Below are 24017 nucleotides of genomic sequence, written 5' to 3'. Positions count from 1 at the left end.
GTAATGCCATTTGGACTCACCAATGCACTGAACATTTTCATGCTAATTTTAAGAAATGTACATTTTGCATGGAAAAAGTTGTCTTTCTAGGATTTATGGTTAGTACCAATGGAGTAGACGTTGATGAGAAAAATACTAAAGCTATTAAGGAGTGGCCTACACCTAAGAGTATAACCGAAGTAAGGAGTTTTCATGGGTTGGCTAGTTTCTATAGGCGATTTGTGAAAGATTTTATCACGATCACCATACCACTCATTGAAGTAGTAAAGAAGAGCATGGGTTTTCATTGGGGGTAGTGAGCAAGAGCAGGCATTTAATACAATTAAAGATCAATTATGTAAAGCACCTGTTTTAGCGTTACCTAATTTTGACAAAATGTTCAAGATTGAGTGTGATACCTCATGAATAGGGATTGGAGCAGTATTGATGCTGGATAGGAGGCCGATAGCTTATTTCAGTGAAAAGCTAAGTGGAGCTGCTCTTAACTACCCTACGTATAACAAAGAATTGTACTCGATTGTTCGAGCTTTAGAGACTTGGCAACATTACTTGTGGCCTAAGGAGTTTGTAATACACATTGATCATGAGTCTCTCAAGCATTTGCGGGGTCAAGAAAAACTGAACAAGAGGCATACAGGATGGATGGAATTTATAGAAACATTTTCCTACGTCATTCGCTATAAGCAAGATAAAGATAATGTAGATGCAGACGCTTTGTCTCGTAGGTATGTGTTACTAGCTTTTCTTAGTTCTAAATTACTTAGTTTTGAGCACATTAAAGGTATGTATGTAAATGACTTAGATTTTTCTAATGTGTATAAATCATGTGATAAGAGGGCTATAGACAAGTTCTTTAGGCATCAGGGGTACTTGTTTGGTGAAAATAAATTGTGTGTTCCTAAGTGTTCGATGCGAGAATTGCTATTAAGGGAGGCACATAGCAGTGGATTGATTGGACACTTTGGGGTTAAGAAAATTTTAGAAATGTTAGGAGAGCACTTTTATTGGACTAAGATGAGAAGTGACGTTGAACGGATATGTAGCCAATGCATAACTTGTAAGGAGGCTAAATCTAAGGTTTTACCTCAAGGGTTGTACACATCGTTGCCTACTCCTAGTGAACCTTGAGTTGATATTTCAATAGATTTTGTTTTAAGTTTACCTAGGACTAAGAAAGGACGGAATTCTATTTTTGTAGTGGTAAATAGGTTTAGTAAGATGGCACATTTCATATCGTGTCATCAAAACTGATGATGCCATTCACATAGTAGATTTGTTCTTTAAAGAGATAGTGCATTTGCATGGGGTCCCTAGGAGTATCATGTCAAACAGGTATGTAAAATTTTTGAGTCATTTTTGGCAAGTATTATGGGGTAAGTTAGGCATGAAATTTGTTATTTTCCTCAACATGTCACCCACAAACCAATGGACAAACTGAGGTGGTCAATAGGACCATGACTCAATTATTATGCAGTGTGATAAATAAAAACTTGAAGAGTTGGAAGAAGTGTCTACCTTTTGTTGAATTTACATATAATAGAGCTGTGCACTCTACTACTTCGTTTTCACCTTTTCAAATCGTTTATGGGTTTAACCAACTAACTCCCTTAGATTTGTTACCTTTACCTATGAATGAATGAGGCAGGTTGGATGGTAACAGAAAAGTTGAGTTGGTAAAGTCACTCCATGATAAGGTCAAGACACAAATCGAAGAAAGGAGTAAGCTTATTACGTCAAAGGAGAATAAAAGAAGAAAGTGCGTGACATTTGAACCAGGTGATTGGATCTAGGCACATTTTAGAAAGGAGCATTTTCCAGAACAGAGAAAGTCTAAATTGCAGCCACGGGGAGATGGTCCATTTCAAGTCACTAAAAAGATCAACGATAACGCATACAAAGTGGATCTTCTAGGTGAATATAATGTTTCAGCTACATTTAAAGTGTCTGATTTCTCTCTTTTTTATGTAGGTGCAGATTTGAGGATGAATCATTTTAAAGAGAGAGAGAGGGATGATGTGATCCAAGATGCAGGAGTCACGAAGGCAAGTCCGAATCAAAACCCGTTGATTATCGAAGAAGGCCCGATGACGCAATCGAGAGTGAAATGAGTTAAAGAGGCGATGAGGATGCTCGTCAAAGCCACTCTTGATGACACCCTGTTCGGAATGCAAAATGGAGCAAGTTTCATGTTGGGTCGAAGGCCCAAGAGCTTTGGATCAACGTGATAAAGATGGATGATATGGACGATATGGAAAATGAGCAGTGCAGATTAAAATGGGCATAACTTTTAGCTCGGGTGTCGAATTTTCACCCATGAGTACTATTCGGAATCGTCACGAACTTTCACACAAAAGGGAAGAGGTTTTCAAAAAATAACTATGTGACCGCATAGTGTAACAGCCATGCAACCGCATAGGCTGTTACCAAAACAAAATTGAGGTTGACTATTTGTTCTATGCGACTGCATTGATTTATACTATGTGACCACATAGTAAAAATTTCAGGATGCATTGTCAATTTTTGTTAACTTATCTAGTTTCTATAAAATTTGATTCTAATTATTATTTTTCGGCATTTGAAGCATAATTTCATTCCAAGATAATATTTTTAGGGTTGGTATAATATTTTCTTATATTGATTGTAAGAACAACTTTTGACATTATTGAGAATTAATTTGAGAGGGAATTCTTTCTTTCCAATCTTTATTCTTCTTAGAACAATTTTCGAACTTATCAAGGTGCTTTCTTGTGGCGTTCAAAATTTGGGTGTGAGTCTTTGGTTGTGTGATCAAGAGGTCCTTCATATTACTATTATTGTGGGGTTGCTTGGTTCGTCATCTTGGGATTCAAATCCATAAACCGGGGTTAATTCTTGGCTTTCCTAGGGTTCAACAATCTTTTGTGGGTTCGTTAGTGATCGTGCTAACTGGGTTCACATCAAATTCCATGTTCAGATCCCAACGATTATAATTGTTATATTTTTGTTGTTGATTCCATGGGTGGAAATTTCAGATATATGATTTTAGTCATGAAGTCCACACTCCAGGAGAAATCAGGAGACAAGTAGATCCAGTATTTGAAATACTTCAAATATTATTGACAAATTTGGCATTTTGTTCTAGCAGACCTGATTTAAGAAAGCACAGAAACAAGCGGCTGAAATTGGAGATTATACCTTAGTTGCCTTGCGCAAATAATGGATAAGTATTTAAAGCCTTTAAACTGTTTATTATTTACTACTATATTAAATTTTTCTTTTAATTTTGATTTATATATTCATCATTAATTTAGTCTAACGAAAAAAATTTGTACGTCGGCCAAATTGTAGACTTCTTGTCCTCAAATACATAGAACGCTTTATTCTAAAATATCCATTAGAAATAGTTGATTTGGAGAGGATGGGCATATACAGAAGGAAGAGTGTAGTTGACCTCTGTTACAATGAATATTTTTTACATCCCCGTACATCCTGATTGTAATTTTGATGTAAAGGATAATTTAAATACACACGCTCAATGTTGAGAAGATTGCTATGTAATAAGTTAGTTTTTAATCAAATTGAAATTATTTTTTCTTCTTCTTTTTTTATTCATACATATATTGGTATAATATAAAAAGAAAGAGTAATTATATGGTGAGGAACAAAAAAAGAAGAAGTAGAATGCTCTTTGATTAGTATTTTGTAGGTATAGACATATATTTCGACAATTAGTTCTCATTAAACTCTTATTTTTGTTGCTAGAAAGATTGGAAATTCTAGATTCTTGCCTTTGGAATTTGAGATTAATGCTGTTTTGAATAAAGTAAATAAAAGACAGAAAATAGAAGTGCTTTTATTAGTGTTGTTGACATTTGTGAAATTACCTATTTTGCTATCCAACCATACAAAAGACAAAGCAAATAACTAAAGCATAAATGATGTAAGTATTAGCCTACATACATCATTTGCCAATAGCAATGTGCTTGGCACTTTCCAATTAAAATTACACTAACGAACAAATCTGAACTGCTATTTTCATCACACGAAACTTTCGAATTTGAACCTTCATCCGAAGTTTTGAAAACGACTCTCTTTGATGGAGGTGACAAATTCTCTTCAGAGTCTAGAGAATGTGTGTTGATACTTTTCCCACGTGTTGTACCTATACCTTTAACATCAACATTTGCTTGGCTTTTTTCGCCTGGACTTATCTAGTCTAAATCTGTCACTGAGATGATGTCAAATCTATAGCTTAATGAATTAGGCTCAGTTTGGAATGCTGTCAGGTAGAATGCTCATTGAGTATTCTGCATTTTTTTAGACACTTTCAAAGTATGTTAGTGAATCTTGTATGTTAATGATGTGTTAAATTAATATTGCTTGAGCAACATGTCTTAGAGCGGCAAAATGTTGACGTTAAATTAAAATTCTTACAGAATTGGTTTGCTCCATCAAAGAATGTGCACTTGTAAATAACAGTTTGTCGGTTGCTTCACCAATTGCACTTGCACTAAGTGAGCTTGTGACATCTGACAGTTGTACATATTCTCGAGCCCTAAAATGTATTTGGTACACACTAAACAAATGATCAAGACAATTAAAGAAGATATGTATATCCATATAATAATGTAAAATATACCGAGAAATAGCTTTTGAGTTTGGATTCCTGCAAAAAATAAGAGATAAGTTTATCCAAAATCAGCATTTGATCGTCTATAACAGTTATTGCAAGCCATGTACCAAGATTTGTTATCAATTTTGTCTGTAATTGCTATGCCATTTACCCAATAGAACTTCCGCTATGTCAAAAACAAAAACAGAGGAGAAATAAGGAATGTGTATGTGCAATATTTTATATGTATATAAAACTTGCCAATAAATAACATTACTGCTAAAAGGTGTCCCTGAAGATTCTGAATAGGAGTGAATTTACTTCGCATAGGTGGAAAAAGATTTGTAGGGCTTCTTTCCATGTATGGTTTCTTCAATACCAAATAATCTATTTTGATTAAATTTTCTTTGACCCTTAGTAAATAATGTAGTAAATAAGGTTAAATAAGCTCAAGATATTTAGAACAAAATTAGTAATATGCGGATGGATAGAGATGCAGAGAGAGATGAGAGAACGGGAAAAAAGAATAATAAAATAAAATTAATTTATTCTACCTACCATTCTATCATTTTTTTTACTTCGATGAAAGGTGTATTTATGAACAACGTGTTACGAACTTTTGTAGATAATTTCAAACTTATATATATGTGCAAAGTATCACATATATGTTGTATGTGATGTGATGTAATGTAAAACATACTAGCAACTAAATATATACCAAAGAAAAACATAACTCTGAGATGTGTTGCAAAGATGGCTGGTTTTTTCTCAATATTCTCCCCTATCAACAAAGGAATCCCAATGTGTAACCATCATTATTTTGATCATATCAATTGAAGCCGCAAGTATATCTGAAAATATAAATTTTAAAATGACTCTCTGCTTACTTTTTTAAATATAACTAATAAGAATGTAAAATATGATATTTTCCCTTTTAATTGTCGCATTCATATGATTATTTAACGTCAAAATGCACTCATTACCCTTATGTTTTGATCTAGATCGCAATTTGATGGAAAATGTTGAAATTTGGAAGAAATGAGAAAAGGGGCAAAGTGAAAGAAAGTGAAAGTTCAGGGACCAAGTTGCAAATAGTCCATAGATGAGACGGGTGATGGAATGATGATTAAAGAATGCTAAGGGTCAATTGGGTGCAATTAGAAGTTAAAGGAAGTGAAATATGATCATAGCATCTTCCAAATCAATTCTCAATCGAAAAAGTTACGCACCAGTTTCAAGCCTAATATTGAGACCCCTTTTTGACATGTAAGATGATCGAATTGGAAGATTATTTTTGAAGAAAAGTTGTAGTCCTTCATGTTAACTTTCCAAAAAAACTTGTATCACCTCAATCAAACATCGAAAGAGAAAGTTATGGTCAAAATATTAGAAGCTATCCGACGGAGAAAATGGTAACAACCATGCGGTCACATAGCTGCCTTCCGAGAACTTTTGGGGCCATTTTGGTTGAACTATGTGGTCCCATTGCTTATAACCATGTGGCCGCAAGGGTGTTTTTCAAGGACGAAATCCCAAATTCCTATTTTGACACGGACACCTATGAAAACTTGTTTGGCACACGTTTTTAAGCCCTAATCTCGACCCAGAACACCATTCTTCATCTCCTATCAATTTCTCTCGAGTTTGGCTTAAAAAATCCATGGAAAATTAAATTAATTGGAGAAGCCACAAAAGAACTCCGTTAGATTTGGTTTCTTCAACGTTCTTTCTTGAATGTAATTTGTTTTTTGATTGTTAAAAATTCTAGAATTAGATTTCTTATACTTGTTGGGCATCTTTGAGATTGGGTTAATTCATATTAGATTTTCATGAATTCAATCAAGTTTTTTTCATCGAATGATCGAAGTATTTATTGATTTTCAATTTCAAACCACTTGTTGGTGTGATTTTTTACTATCATATGCTTGAGGTATATAATTGATTTTGGATCTAATTTCAATAAACAATTGTGGAATTATGTTGTGTGAGAAATCTAGATTTGGAACTCTTAAGGAAATAAAGAAGGGTTTGAATGTGTAAATCTTCCAATTAAAGTGTTAGGATAAAAAAAAAACTTTTAATTGAGTATCTTCATGCAAAATTGACGTCGATTTATCCAATCTAATCGAGGAAATTTTGACGTTTCACATATTGATTTAAATTTCCTTAACTGATATATTGTTATTTGAATTCTATTTCAATTGACACGTTACATTTACATAAAATCACAACAAAACCCTAGCTTTTGATTCATTGGATTATTTTCCATGTCCCTGTGGATACGACACCCCAAAGCTATACTACAACTACCGCATTATTCTTTAGGCGTAATCAAATTTTGGCGTCGTTGCCAGAGAGACGATTCAAATACTTGAAGGATTGTCGAGCAAAGGGGTGACTTCGTTTCTTTTTTACATTCTTTTAGTTAGTTTAGTTTATTTTCTTAATTATTTTGTTATTTCTCATTTAGTTTCATTTTTTTTGTGTTTTATGAACAGGCTTTGAGACAAGCGAGGGTGATTTATTGCGAGGCCTCAACCAGTGTTTGAATCACTTTCTAACCCTCTTTTTGATATTGCATCCGTTGGCACGAATATCACACTACACAACATAATGTCTGATAGTGAGCATGGCGATGCGTCCTATAGGACTTTGTGATGTGATCCAGGAGCCGCAAGCAACCAAATCAAATCCAACGTCAAGCCCAAGGAAAGATCAGTTGAAAGTCGAAGGTGGACCTATGACACGAGCGAGGAGAAAGCGAGTGAAAGAGGCGATGTGATTACTCGTTAAGACAACCGTCGATGAAATCATGTTCGGGACTCAAAATGGGACAAGTTTCGTGTTCAGGTCGAAGGTCGAAATCAATTGGATCAACACGATACAAGTAGCCAAAGATGGTGTTGGAGAGAAGAACCATGCGACCGATGGTTAAAACCGTCCTGCGATCGTACGGAGTGAGGTAGGGAATTATTCGGGATTTTTGAATGTTCCATGCGGCTACATGATTTTACACTATGCGACCGCATGGTTAAAATTTGACGCGTTTTTTTATTTTTTCGCGAATTTCCTATTTTTGATAGAATTTGATACTCAGTAGATTTCTTACCATATTTGAAATATTAGGCACGTTTTTACCTAATTTTTTAGACCTAGTATAAATACTATTTTATTTTCAATTGTAAGAACCTTTTGAAATTATTCGTAATTTGAGAGGCTATATTGCTTTCAACTCTTATTCTACAATTGAACAATTCAAGAACTTATCAAGATTTAATCTTGTGACGTTCAAATCAACCGGGTGAGATTCCGTATTTTTGTATAATCAAGAGGTCTGCACATTGTCGGCGATTCGGGTTGCTTAGTTCCAAATCTATTGAATTTAATCCAAAACCTTGCTTTGGCTTTCTTGGGAAGATTTCAATCTTGTTCATGGGTTTCGTAGCGTTTGCCTACGCGGGTTCACATCACCTTGCATGATTACGTTCACCCACACGCACATCTATAACGTCATGCATCATGTTTCCATTTAACATGCCACGCCTGGACCTAAAATAGGGAATGATTCAACTTCTTCCCAATTTTCATGGTCTAGAAAGTGAAAATCCATACGTGCATATTAGGGAGTTTGAGAAGGCGGTAGCAACCTTCCACAGTCAACATGGTTCATTGGATGCAGTCAGTCAGGCTAAAGATTTTCCCATTTTCACTCAAAGAACGAGTAAAAAGCAGGTTGTATTCACTGCGATCACATTCGATTGGGACTACGGCTGAAATGATCCAAGCATTCTTTGGCAAATACTTTCCCCATCATAAAACAACTACTTAAAAAAAACAAATTTCTTCTTTTGTCCAAAAGGACAATGAAGCTTTATATCAAGCATGGGAAAGATACAAAGAATTGCAAACCCTTGACCCCTACCATGGTTATGAAAGTTGGCATGTTGTGAGTTACTTTTATGATGGATTATTACCTAAGGAGCCCCAATTTATGGAAATGATGTGTAATGGTGAATTTCTACAAAAAGATCCAGGTGAGGCTATAGTGTACTTTAATGACTTAGCCGAGAAAGCCCATACCTAGACTGGACCTTGTGCCACTGAGAGTACTAATAGGTCACGACCTACCGGAAACACCACTAGCACAGGCATTTATCATCTTAGGGAGGAGGATGACCTTAGAGCCAAGGTAGATGCCCTCACTAAATTACTCAAAATCTTACGTGCTAGGGACTCAAAGCCTACACAGAATGCATCCCATATTGAATCTTTAGGACCGTGTTTTGTTTGTGGTGGAACTGATCATCTAGCTCAAGAGTGTGTTACCTACGCTGAGATGAGGGAAATTTATGAGGAACACTGTAATGCTTTAGGCACATACCAAAAGCTTTATTCTCCTTTTTCTGGAACATACAATCCAGGGTGGCAGAATCACCCAAATCTCAGCTGAAAATCTGAAGGCCAGCCTAATAAAGCTCACACTGTACCTCCATATCAATCCATGTCATCTAGAAACTCTATAGAAGACACTCTACATGCATTTATAGAGGCACATAGTAAGACTAACCAAAAGTTTGAGACTATGATCACCCAAATTGTTCAAGAAAACAAGAAAATAAAATCATGTCCAAACTAACTAATGCCTTAGCTGTAGGAGAGCGTGGAAAATTCTCAGCACAAGCTCAACCAAACCTTAGGGGGCAACACATGGCACAAATTTTAGGATCAGGAGAGACCAACTTGAAGAAAGTGAATGCCATAACCACTAGATCTGAAAAAGTCATAGAACCAACCCCCAAATCTAGGGAAAGTGAGAAGGATCCCAGTAGCATGGAAAAGAGCATCCCTAGTGAGGAGGTCGTGAAAAATCCGTCTAGAGTGCCCTTTCCTCAAACCTTCAAGTCGACCTCGAAATCTTCTAGTCAACATAGTGAAATCCTAAAGTATCTCAAGCAAGTGAAAGTCAATCTACCTCTCTTGCATGTGATTTCCCAGGTCCCCACATATGCTAAAGTTCTTAAGTACTTGTATACTGTAAAACGGAAGCACTATGTCAAGAAAACCACCTTCTTGACTAAACATGTGAGTGCCGTAAGTAAACAAAAAGTCCTGCCAAAGTATAAGGACCCTGCTTGTCCAACTGTTTCTTGTATCATAGGGAACCATGAGATTTCACAAGCTCTCTTTGACTTAGGGGCTAGTGTCAACATCATGCCTTATGCTATATACTCGACGTTAGGTCTAGGTAAGATCAAACCTACTACAGTGGTCCTACAATTGGCTTATCGGTCCACTATTAGACTTAGGGAAGTAGTTGAGGATGTGCTAGTATAGATTGACAAATTTTGTTATCCTGTGTATTTTTTTTGGTTTTAGATGTGATAATAGATGTGAATGTTAACTTTAAGATTCCATTATTCTTGGTAGACCCTTTCTCACTATAGCTAACGCTCTTATCAATTGTAGGAATGATTTGATGGGAAAATGACCTTAGACGTCAACATCTTTCACATCATGAAACAGAGGAAGATGATGCGTGTCATCAAACATACATGATTGATGCACTCGTTAAGGAGGAAGCACATGCGCTTATTGACCCCGACCCTTTAAATTCTTTCTTTTTAAATTATGAAATTCTCACAAGGTATGATAATGGAGAATATGTTGATATTTATGTTACTTTTAATGATTTTCAGGATTATGGGACAACACCGATGACTACTTCTAATGAGTTTGGTGTAATGCGTAGAAGGTTGACAACGCCCTGGCTAGATGTAGGCTGAAGAAGGCAATATTAGGTCAAGCCAACGATAATAAACAAAGGTGCTGCTTGTGAGGCAACCCAAGGGGAGTTCGTTCCTTTCTCTCTCTCTTTTTTTTTTTTTTTTTTCAATTATGCATTCTCTCTAGGTTTAGTCCATGCATTATTCATTGCATTCCTTTTATTTTCATTTTCTGCATCACCCTTTCCATTGAAAACATTCAGACTTCTTATGTTTTGATCTAGGTTACAATTTGATGGAAAATGTTGAAATTTAGAAGAAATGAGTAAAAATGGGCAAAGTGGAAGAAAGTAAAAGTTCAGGGATCAAGTTATAGATAATCCATAGATGAGACAGGCGATGGAATGATGATTCAAGAATGCTAAGGGTCAATTAGGTGCTATTAGAAGTCAAAGGAAGTGAAATATGATTATAACATCTTCACAAATCAATTCCCAATCGAAAAAGTTACACATCTGTTTTCAGCTTTATATTGGGACCCCTTTCTAACATGAAAGATGATCGAATTAGAAGATTATTTCTGAAAAAAAGTTGTATCCAATGCAACTTGAATCACCTTAATCAGACATCAGAAAAGAAAGTTATGATAAAAATACTAGAAATTGTCCGACGGAGAAAAGGGTAACAACCATGCGGTCGTATGGCTGCCTTTCGAGAACTTTTGGGGCCATTTTGATTGAACTATGTGGTCACATGGCTTATAACCATGCGGCCGCATGGGTATTTTTCGAGGGCGAAATCCCAGATTCGTATTTTGACGCTGACACTTATGGAAACTTGTTTGGCACACATTTTTAAGCCCTAATCTTGACCTAGAACGCCATTCTTCATCTCTTATCAATTTTCTCTCAAGTTTGGATCAAGAAATACATGGAAAACTAAATTAATTGGTGAAGCCACGAAGGAGCTTGATTATATTTGGTTTTTTCAACGTTCTTTCTTGCATGTAATTTGTTTTTTTGTTGTTAAAAATTTTGGAATTAGATTTCTTATATTTGTTGGGCATGTTTGAGATTGGATTAATTCATATTAGATTTTCATGAATTCAATCAATTTTTTTTCATCGGATGATCGAAGTATTTATTGATTTTCAATTTCAAACCATTTGTTGGTGTGATCTTTTACTATCATATGCTTGGGGTATATGATCGATTTTGGATCTAATTTCAATAAACAATTGTGGAATTACGTTGTGTGAGAAATCTAGATTTGGAACTTTTAAGGAATTAAATAAGAGTTTGAATGTAAATCTTCCAATTAAAGTGTTAGGATAAAAAAAATTGTTAATTGAGTATTTTCATGCAAAATTGACATTGATTTATCAAATCTAATCGAGGAAATTCCAACGCTTCACTGCTTCACACATTGATTTAAATTTTCTTAACTAATATATTGTTATTTGAATTCTATTTCAGTTGACACATTACATTTACATAAAATCACAACAAAACCCTAGCTTTTGATTCATTGGATTATTTTTCATCTTATTGTGGATACGACACTCCAAAACTATATTACAACTACCGCATTATTATTTGGGCGTAATCAATAACCATTAAGTAATTCAATTATAACTATTAAATAATTCAATAATTTTTACTTATATCAACATCTGTATCCATTTACTGTTCAGCTTCATGAAAACTGTCAACTGATATGTTGAAAAAACAAATTCTAGATTATCTTCATTTAATTCAAAAAGACGAATTTCTCCGAATATAGTCCAGTGATGAGTTCCTATCGAATATTTGTAGTTTCTCAAATGGTTCTTCAGATATGCTTTTGAAATGGCATATGTTTTTTCCAAAACAAGTTGATCCTCAAAAGCATTGATAGTGGAATCATATAAGCTAGGTTGGATAGTATTTCCCTAAAATGAAAAATGAGGAGGAATTTCTTATTGTTATTAGTTATCTAATTATATATGCAATGAGAAGTTTTAATATTTTTGAATAGTTTTGAAGTTTTAACTCATTTTCTAGTTATCCATTTTTTAGAGTTTGTATTTAGAAGCCAACTTTTGCTAAGAAAAACTGTGCAAAAATAAGGCTAAACTAAGAAAACATGACCAACAAGAAGAAAAGTTACCAGAGTATCCATTAGATGTTGGTACCTTCTATTGCCTTGCTTAGAAGGTTTTTTGGTGATTGTTTTTCTATTACAATGACCTTAGCTTTCCACTTCNAATATGATTATAACATCTTCACAAATCAATTCCCAATCGAAAAAGTTACACATCTGTTTTCAGCTTTATATTGGGACCCCTTTTTAACATGAAAGATGATCGAATTAGAAGATTATTTCTGAAAAAAAGTTGTATCCAATGCAACTTGAATCACCTTAATTAGACATTAGAAAAGAAAGTTATGATCAAAATACTAGAAATTGTCCGACGGAGAAAAGGGTAACAACCATGCGGTCGCATGGCTGCCTTTCGAGAACTTTTGGGGCCATTTTGATTGAACTATGTGGTCACATGGCTTATAACCATGCGGCCGCATGGGTATTTTTCGAGGGCGAAATCCCAGATTCGTATTTTGACGCTGACACTTATGGAAACTTGTTTGGCACACATTTTTAAGCCCTAATCTTGACCTAGAACGCCATTCTTCATCTCCTATCAATTTTCTCTCAAGTTTGGATCAAGAAATACATGGAAAACTAAATTAATTGGTGAAGCCACGAAGGAGCTTGATTAGATTTGGTTTTTTCAACGTTCTTTCTTGCATGTAATTTGTTTTTTTGTTGTTAAAAATTTTGGAATTAGATTTCTTATATTTGTTGGTCATGTTTGAGATTGGATTAATTCATATTAGATTTTCATGAATTCAATCAAGTTTTTTTCATCGAATGATCGAAGTATTTATTGATTTTCAATTTCAAACCATTTGTTGGTGTGATCTTTTACTATCATATGCTTGGGGTATATGATCGATTTTGGATCTAATTTCAATAAACAATTGTGGAATTACGTTGTGTGAGAAATCTAGATTTGGAACTTTTAAGGAATTAAATAAGAGTTTGAATGTAAATCTTCCAATTAAAGTGTTAGGATAAAAAAAATTGTTAATTGAGTATTTTCATGCAAAATTGACATTGATTTATCAAATCTAATCGAGGAAATTCCAACGCTTCACTGCTTCACACATTGATTTAAATTTTCTTAACTAATATATTGTTATTTGAATTCTATTTCAGTTGACACATTACATTTACATAAAATCACAACAAAACCCTAGCTTTTGATTCATTGGATTATTTTTCATCTCATTGTGGATACGACACTCCAAAACTATATTACAACTACCGCATTTTTATTTGGGCGTAATCAATAACCATTAAGTAATTCAATTATAACTATTAAATAATTCAATAATTTTTACTTATATCAACATCTGTATCCATTTACTGTTCCGCTTCATGAAAACTGTCAACTGATATGTTGAAAAAACAAATTCTAGATTATCTTCATTTAATTCAAAAAGACGAATTTCTCCGAATATAGTCCAGTGATGAGTTCCTATCGAATATTTGTAGTTTCTCAAATGGTTCTTCAGATATGCTTTTGAAATGGCATATGTTTTTTCCAAAACAAGTTGATCCTCAAAAGCATTGATAGTGGAATCATATAAGCTAGGTTGGATAGTATTTCCCTAAAATGAAAAATGAGGAGGAATTTCTTATTGTTATTAGTTATCTGATTATATATTCAATGAGAAGTTTTAATATTTTTGAATAGTTTTGAAGTTTTAACTCATTTTCTAGTTATCCATTTTTTAGAGTTTGTATTTAGAAGCCAACTTTTGCTAAGAAAAACTGTGCAAAAATAAGGCTAAACTAAGAAAACATAGCCAACAAGAAGAAAAGTTACCAGAGTATCCATCAGATGTTGGTACCTTCTATTGCCTTGCTTAGAAGGTTTTTTGGTGATTGTTTTTCTATTACAATGACCTTAGCTTTCCACTTCTCGTTGTTTGAGACAATTTCTCATATTAGTTTGTATTCTTCTTCCATTCTAAAATAATATGTCAAGTGCAGTTGGAGTAGAATATATATATATATATATATATATATATATATAAAGAAGAAGAAGATAAATTTGATGAAGCATGGCCAAGTAAATCAGTTGATTGATTAACTTGAAATTTATTAGTATATATATAAGTACATTCTACAGTGATGTATGTGAATGGATTAGTCTAATATGTGAAATGTACAAGCATATAAGTACATTCTAGAGTAATGTATGAGAATGGATATATAGATATAATTTGTCAAAGCTTCCAAAAAAAAAAAAGATAAATTCGGTGAAGTATGGCCAAGTAAATCAGTTGATTGATCAACTTGAAATTTATCAATATATAAGTACATTCTAGAGTAATGTATGAGAATGGATATATAGATATAATTTGTCAAAGTTTCAAAAAAAAAAAAAAAAAAGAAAGAAAGAAGAAAGAAGAAGATAAATTCGGTGAAGTATGGCCAAGTAAATCAGTTGATTGATCAACTTGAAATTTATCAGTATATAAGTACATTCTAGAGTAATGTATGGAAATGGATTAGTTTAGTAAAATGTGCAAGTATATAAGTACATTTTAGAGTAATGTATGAGAACGAATTAGTTTGATACGGTGAAATGTGTAAGCAATAATTGGTATGGCAAGCAATAGTACAAGAAAGATGTGGTAGATGGATACATTCTACAAAGAATAAAAAGAATATATATATATATATATACCAGATTGGATTAATAGTATGGTAGGTATGGTGAAGGCTATAATAAAAATTTAGAGGTATAGCAAGCAACTCATTCTTACTGATATAGTAAACAATTAATAATTAATAATTTAGTAAATAATAATTTAAATCGAAAAAAGGAAAAAAAAAAAACAAAGCAAATGCTTCGCATAGTGCGGAGCATTCCAGTTAGCGCTCCGCACTGTGCGGAGCATTTGCTAATTTTTTTTTTTTGCCTTTTTTCTATTTAAATTATTATTTACTATATTATTAATTATTAATTGTTTACTGTGTCAGTAAACAATTGCTTGCTTACTATTTATTAATTGTTTTAGATTATTAATTCTTACTTGCTTGTCATACCTCTGATTTTTTTGTTGTTACAAAAGTAAAGGCATTGCATTCAAATCAATTGATAACAATCTTTAGTGATGTAATCAGCATTTTTTGTCTTTTGTCTTGTTATATTAGATGTAATGTAACACCTATGGAATCACTCATTATAATAGTTATGCAGTCAAAAACTTGCTTACATAAAATTATGCTTCTACTTCTTCTTAATCTCATTCTTTTAATTTATTTATCGTTTGTTCCCATAGTTATTATTTTATTTTATTTCAATCCACAATTTAGCACTTCACATTAGCTTTAATAATAAAATTTATTTCTAACCAAATCTAGCAGAGCCTTCCTTAAAAATAATTCTTATCTTATTAAATGAAAACTATTTCCCATTTTTGGGAAGAGTGATATCTGCATAGTTTGTCTGTAATATTTTATCTATTTCTGCAATATGAATATTTTGTCTAGTTCTACCCTATTTCTATCTGTGAACCTTTTGTCAGATCCTCTCAAAAAAGGAAAAGTACTTTTGTTTAGTTTAAATAACTTCTCATACCATTTCTTCTCACCTAACAAATTTAAATATCTTTACCTACCAGCTGCACCAGTACTTTGCTAAAAAAAATTAGGTTTTATCTACTATTTCTTTCTTGACTCTTATACTAATTTTTTCAAAATAAATTTGTAGTTTTAAATAACACATAATTTTCAATCTTTAATTGTATTAAAAATCATACATAGATGCATGATATGGTGTATATAATTCTTTCTAAATTTAGTGCAGTGTATCAACACAAAAATTGATGTGCCACATAACTTCTTCAAAATTATCAATATTTCACTAAATCATAACATCTGTCTGGTAATTTATATAATAATATCTTCCTTCACACTTGTATAAATATTTTATTTACCACTTATATTTTTTTTCATATATGTAGATGCTTCTTATATCTTTTGTCAATTGCTAGAGACATGAATTAGGTGATACAGTACGATTAACTTCATATAATGGTATAATTGTCCCAATAAAGTTAGACAGAACAGATGGAGAAATATATTTGGCTAATGGATGGGAGCAATTTTTCGACTATTATAACTTATAGGATCGTTATGTTGTAGTATTTGAATATAATGAAAATTCCACATTCAATATGAGGATATTTGATCATTCTAGATCAGAGGTTACATATGGCTCCGATTTTGAAGAAGACGAGGACGCTTTACATATGGATAATCCTGCATTCGAAGTAACATTGAAACTCAATCACAACCATCGAGAAATTGTTTCTACAATTCAAAAATACTACAATGTTTCTAACTAAAATATAACATTCATTTGTTGTATATATCAATACATAAATAGTTACACCAATACATATATATACATAGTTATACTGATACGTTGTATGTTCTATAGATTCACCTTGAAAAATATACTTTGAAGTAGAATGAACCTGTGTCGTATTAATATCACTTACCATAGAAATATATTTATGGAATGACAAAATGATTAAGTCAAGTTGAAATTCATATAGAAGTGGTTCCTAGAAATGGTTTCCTCCATCTCTAAACTTCTAAATAACAGTTGCTTTACCAATTGTATTCACATTAACTATGTGACATCTGACAGCTACACAGCCTAATATGAATAACAAATGATGAAAACATGAGAAAAAAGTAAGAGAATTAGAAAAGTTATGTGACTAATACTTGTATTCAAGAAAAAAACATAAAGCATGACTGCTAAATAATATATTTTTGGAAGGCCTAACTTTGGAACTCCTTTTGCAAAGATACCATTGTGCAAAATCAATATTCCATCATGACAATCACAAGTTATATGTCACTATTTGTTATTAATTTTGTGTGTGTCCGTTATTTAACCAATATAATCAACAAACAATTATAACAAACAATTAAGAATATACCATAGAATTGAATTTTAATTGTGGAATCTGCCTGAAGATTTTGATCACCTGAATATTCTAGTTCGTTATTTACTATGAACTAAATTCAAGATTTCATAATAGACAATATTTTTGGTACAACAAGTATGTGTTCCTTTTTGACTAAAGGTTTGATCAGAACTTTTATGTTTTCTTTTGTTCTAGCTCGGGACAAGGCAACATACAATTGACCATTGGAAAATACAGGTTCTGAAAGATATAAACCAACAAAATCTAAAGTTTGACCTTGAACTTTGTTAATGATCATTGCAAAACATAGACGGAAAATGGTACAGATTGTTTATCGCCTTCAAGAAAAATGAATGGAATTCTAGGTAAAAAATACTTGCTTTCCACAATATTCTCCTATCCCAATTTCAGCCAGGATAACATTCTGCTTAAAGCCACGACAAATAAGTCTAGTCCCATTGCATAAACCTTCTATATGATTAATATTTTTAAGCAACATAACTGGACACTTTTTTTTTTTCAATATGAGTTCATATGGAGGTATACCGTTTGGAGCTAGACTATTCAAAAAATCTTCATCAAAAAATCTTTTAATTTTATCAATCACTTCATCAAAACTAAAATATATAACTCTCCCCTGAAATTTCTTTAAGCAACATATTGTTTTTTAAATCTATATACATTTTTTGGGGTTAAAATAACTCAATTCATCATAATATATAGGTTGTCTCCATATGCCTGGAAATTCAAAAACACAATGTCAATTAATTCCTTCAGTGATTTAAATTCATCTTCAAAATTGATGGTAATATCTTCAGGAAGCAAAATCATTTGGAATAAATGTATTCTCTCAATTCTATTCCCAATGTTCAGCAAATATTCACAAAATGAAGGATCTAATTTAGCTCTCATATTTTCAACTAATGCTAGCTGTATAAAAGAATGCCATAAATGCGAAAAAAAACTAAACTTGCTTTCATTATATCGTCTTTTGTTCCTTTCTGTACTGCTGGTAAAACTTGATGGATATCTACTCCACACACAATTACTTTTCCACCAAATGGTAACTGACATTCAGTAATGTCTCTTGACATTTTATCTAAAGCCTTAAAAGCATATTTATGAATCATTGGTGTTTCATCCTAGATTATTAGCCTAGCCAATGCTAAAAGTTTACCAAGCGCAAATTGTTTACTCATCGAACAACGCATATAAGAACTTACTTGAAGCGGAATTTTGAATCTTGAATGTCTTGTTCTACCAACCGATAATAAAGATGCAGCTACACCTGATGATGTCGTTGCTAGTGCGATAAGATTTCGTGATCGTACACCAAAAAGTAATGCATTGTACAAATATGCTTTCCCAGTATCTCCTAGGCCATCGATAAAAAACATTCCATTCTTATCATTTAAAACACAATCCAAAATAATATCATAGGTATTTTGTTGCTCTTTATTTAAACTCTTAGTATAATCTATGTCTGACTGAAAATTAATATTGGTTGTTTCGTTGGCAATCATGGTTTCAAAGATATCATCATCATTCACAGTTAAATCAAAATCTACTAAGCAAAAATCAATTATATTCTTATCAAAAACTTCTAAAAAAGAATTTATACAGTGTAAAGCTTTCATCTCAGCACTTTGTTGTGTGAGATCTTTATGTAAATAATCTTATATCATAAAACCCTTAAACTTGTCCCATAAATTCCTTGGATTTGTAGGACAACATAAACTCAACACATTGGCAAAAAGTCACCACATTGATATGGGCATTTGGTAAGCAACTGCATCCGATAAACACATCTTAGAATAGCTATTTCCACTAAGAAGACCGTGTGAAAGTACTGCTTCACAATAAGTAGATAAAACAACACCATTGACTATTTTTAAATTTTCAAAAGATTTTGGCCCTCTAATATGATTTAGTAAAGCTCTCAAAAAATACCTCTCACCCTCACATGGATTAGCACTGACTATTCTATCAATAACATCCTTATTTTTTCTAAGACTCCAAAATTGCATGGATGCGTCCCATACGAAATAGGTTGAAAATTCTTTATATAGTAGAGTTTTTGCCTTTTCATTTGAAATATTCATTCTAAAGAATTCTGCTAACATTGTTCGGTGAGCAAAGTCTTTATTTATAAATTTTGATAAATCATCTGTCTCATTGTATGTAACCCCGTTTGAGCATCTTTAGTATGTAACTGTAAAGAAATTACTATAGGAGATATATCGAATAAATCAAAACAAAATATCCTCCATATAGCTTCAGGTGGAGATATCCATCTAGCTGTTTGGTAGTTTGAAATCTCATTAGCAAACTGTTCATTTGTTTATTTATTTAAATTAAAATGAATGTGATCATGTCCCTTATATACATACTGGTATAGATATTTAATAGCCTTAATAGAAGAACATATCTCTACATTAATGTGATAGTCATATTTAGCTAAAATGTAAGGATTATATGGTACAACCCGTCTGTTATCCAACATACAACCTCTTACTTTAACACTTACACCATCATTGCGACGCTTGTAAAGTGGGTAGGATTCATTACCCAACAAAACATTTTCAACGTAATCTCTCGGATAATTATTTTTACATACAAAATTCTTTTTCATACGAACATTTTTATGATTCAAATTCCCACAAAGACCATGCATCATATGTTTTACAACAATACATGCAAGTAAGGGTTTTTTTTGTCAAGTATTTCAGATGAGACAATTTTGCTGACTTGTACAAAGTTCCGGATCTTAGAATTTTGTTTAAATATTAAGAGAAAATAAGTGTGAGGTAATCCTCTTTTTCTGGAATTCAATTACATAAACATATGCAGAAATAGGACCCAACAACTTTCTCTTAACCAAATCTGTCTTCAGTTCCTCAAACTTGGCACGAAATATTCATACTAACAAATTTGGCCTATTCTGTATTTTGTCACTGTGTTGCAATTCACATTTTATTTCAGGCCAATTTGGATTACATGTCATTGTCAAAAATACATCAGGTTTATTATATCTTTGAACTAAATACATTGCATCCATATATCTTTTAGTCATGTTTCTAGGACCCCCAACACAACCAAAAAGCAACACTAATGATCTACCAATTTTATAATCTCTATTCTCACCATTTTGTACACCATCTACAATTTCGTGATATAGTTCAGCTCTTATAACCTTTTAGTTACTACGAAAGTAGTCTAATCTTGCTGTTTCAATTTTAACATACATCACAACATGTTGTTGTAAAAGTTTGCGAGCATGTAAAAGACCACAATTACAATTGTTTACACACTTGATTTGAAGCTTGTAACAATAATATTCCTAGCATGATACAGTTATTCATTTTTTCCTTGCCTTCAAAATTGCAAGAAAGAAAAGCATATATCAACAAACACTTCATTCACTAAATGCAATCAATAAGATAAATGAATTAGTTAAAAAAAAATAGAAATTACTATAATTGATAAAGTTTACCATAGTCTTCTACTTCCAACACTTGATCCGCAGAATGGACATGAATACCTTCATTCCATCTAGGTTCTCCATACAGGAAAAGTAGTGGATATTGGAGAGGATCATAACAATCATAATAGTATTGAATTTTATATGTAGTACCTGAATGTCCATAAATTAATAAATCCCAACCTCTAGTATTTGCGAATGGGTCATCATCAACCCAAACTACAGCCACTTGTTTTGATGTTGGCAAGTTATATACTCTTTGATCAAGACCACGATTAGACCTCAGTGAAATACGACATGATTTTAAATCACTAATTTCACTTAATGATCGGAAAAACTTTGAATAGGGATTTTTGTTTAGAAAGTCTATCAACTTTCTTAAAGTGAACACACAAAACTTGTCCGAAATATTGAGTCTATTACAAATTTCATTTTCAATATCATAAAATTATAACTGTAAATACGTTGGATTCTCATTCTTTGGTACAATTGAGTTTATGAAATGGTATACCTGTCCTTGAACTCTGAAAGTATATATACCTTTCTTATTTTTACACAATTCTTTATCATACTTGTCACCAAACGAAGCAAATGCAAAATGCTTGTTGTAACTACGAACAACTTTTTTTTAAAAGGTACAGTCTCTTCAGATGTAAAAGTAAATAAATCATACATTTCAGGAGGCATATCATTTAACTGTAATTTGACTTTTCCATCCAACAACAAAAATATTTGCTTTCTTTGTAGAATTTTGTTGTACCACAATGACCACAAATTTTAGAAGATGGCAAAACATAAGGTTGATGAGGAATACTTCCTTTACTAATTTGTTCTATAAATTCAACATTAACATGAACATCCTCTTATTCAAAATGCTGATTAGCATCACCTATAAAAGAAAGAAAGAAAAAGCAATTTGAAAAAAGGAAATTATAAGGAAAAAAGCATTTTATATAAATAGATTAAACACAATTGCATATAAAAAAGGACCAAATTTAGTTTATTACAAACACTCTCAAACAACTGCTAAAAAAAATCTCTCCGAACTATGCCTCTCCACACTTCGCATAGAACGGAGAGATAGCACCATCTCTCTGCTGGTGTCATCTCTTTGGACTGTTCGGAGAATTTATTTATTTATTTTTTTTTTCTTTTAACGATTACAAAATCTTAACTATAAAATATTATTTACTGAAAGTGAAATCAAAAGCTAAAACAAATACCAGTACAAAAAACATATAGCATTGGAAAGTAATGATAAATATAAACAAACTGAAGGTCAGCAGTAGTTCATGCATAAGATTAATCTTAACTATAGCATATTGTTTACCAGAAGTGAGATGAAAAACTAAAATAAATACAAGCACAAAAAAAAAAAAATATAGCATTGGAAAGTACTGCTAATTATAAACCTCTCAAACTAAAGGTCCTTAAATGTCGATCAGAATGAAGTGCAGGATGATGTTGCACTTCATGCATCAGATTTTTAGTTGAGGATTATCTATACACGTCACCTTCTCTTTCTTTCACAAGCTTGCCTATTCTTAAACCAATCGCGACCATTTTTTCAGAAATAATATGATTATGTGGCAATAAGGTGGACACTATATGTACAATTTCTGCATTTTTTGGACTTTTATTTCCTCCATCAAATATGCACCGAAGAAAATCAACCTCTGTAGATGTAGGTACCCAACGTTGTCTTCCCATAACCGTTTTGGTCAACAATAAGGAAAAAAGCAAAAAAATAAAAATAAATAAAAATGAAACAAGCCACACTCGTTGGAAAGCTCGAAGATGAAGTTTGACAGTAGTATAAAAGAGATCAGGAATGTGGGTCGAAGAAAAATAGATGATTAGCCGAAATTCCATAGAAGAAAATCCTAAATGTCATAGCACTAAAACGAAAATAAAATGGAAATGAAGATATCAACCAATTTTGTAGCTGAAAATAAGGAAAATAAGGAGTATGGTTGTCAGCATGGTCGCAAGTATGGACAAACCAAAGCAGAAAAAAAGCATGAAAAGTGAAATGTGATTACTTTACTGTTCCCTTTACAGTGGCATCCCATTCCCCTTTTTAATAGAAGTTAGAAATATTACAATATAGATACCTTTAGTGCTATAAATGAAACAATAAATTTCTTACATAATAAAATTCCAAATACTTAAGATCGATCCTGCATTGATAACTATCACATTCATTAAATATTTATATGCAGCAATTTAAGAATATTTATTTCTAATTCGAATAACGAAGCATAGATGATGGCTCTGATACCACGTGTAAGAAAATTAAATGCATACCTCAAAATTAAATGCATACCTCCAATCATGTTATTCAAAATTGAGAATAGTGGAAATTAAGTATAACACTACCAAAAAGCCTTCTAGCCAATAACCACTTCATATCCCCTTTATTTGACGAAAATAAATACATAGGGCTTTTAGCCCCTCTTTGATTTCCACTTTTCAAGAATGCATTTTTTCCAAAATTTATTTTCAATCACGCATTCTTGTATAAAATAATTATACACGTATTTCAAAAACTTTTCCTTACTTTTTAACTACACATTCTCCAAAAAGTCATTATTTCATAACGTATTTTATCCCAAAAATGGGATTCAAATAGGGGCTTAATTTGAAACATAAATGCTGCAAGATATTTTGTATAGGTTTGGCTAAGGACCCTTTGGCATGTTATATAGGAAACAATCCAATCCATCCATTCATCCATCATAGACGTGGATGCTTCCTACAATAACTTCCTTTCATTAAATGGGAAGCTATTATAACATTTATTAAACCTCATCATTTAACAATTTAATATGTGACCCTATCTTAGCCATTTAATATGTGACCATAAAATGGTTACATAAAGGGCTAATATTGGCTGCAATTGGTGGAATTGTATTATCAAGTGGCGGTGGCAGGGCAGCAACTTGAGGTGGATGAGTTAATTGCAGTGAAGGATTATGCTACGTTGAGTTTAAAACCTCAAAAGAAACTAATTTTATTTATTAATAGAAAAACTGTTGTACAACTTTGAAAATAACTTTACTGCACTAACACTCGATTTTTGCTCCTACTAAGCTCACATTTGGCGGTGGCAAGAAGGCGGCAAGTTTCTGGGGGAGTTCGACGGTGGAATATATAAAATTTTG

At 32.5% G+C, this 24017-nt stretch overlaps 2 protein-coding genes across 2 annotated transcripts; one reads left to right on the top strand and one right to left on the bottom strand.

The window, feature by feature from the left end:
• Positions 1-9214: 9214 nt before the first annotated feature.
• On the top strand, positions 9215-9925 carry LOC111371120. Its single transcript, XM_022993029.1, has one exon. The coding sequence runs from the start codon at positions 9215-9217 to the stop codon at positions 9923-9925; it is 711 nt and encodes a 236-aa protein (XP_022848797.1).
• A 7105-nt stretch (positions 9926-17030) lies between these two features.
• LOC111371119 lies at positions 17031-18895 on the bottom strand. The gene is made up of 5 exons (XM_022993028.1): positions 18596-18895; positions 18347-18478; positions 18111-18302; positions 17385-17463; positions 17031-17095 (listed from the first exon to the last, which is right to left on the bottom strand). The coding sequence occupies exons 1-5, from the start codon at positions 18893-18895 to the stop codon at positions 17031-17033; spliced, it is 768 nt and encodes a 255-aa protein (XP_022848796.1).
• Positions 18896-24017: the final 5122 nt, after the last annotated feature.

This window comes from Olea europaea, chromosome 22 (assembly GCF_002742605.1).
Source record: "Olea europaea var. sylvestris chromosome 22, O_europaea_v1, whole genome shotgun sequence".
In the NCBI taxonomy this organism is placed as follows: Eukaryota; Viridiplantae; Streptophyta; class Magnoliopsida; order Lamiales; family Oleaceae; genus Olea; species Olea europaea.
Note: the sequence above shows the minus strand (reverse complement) of the source record. Positions and strands in the feature narration are given on the sequence as shown.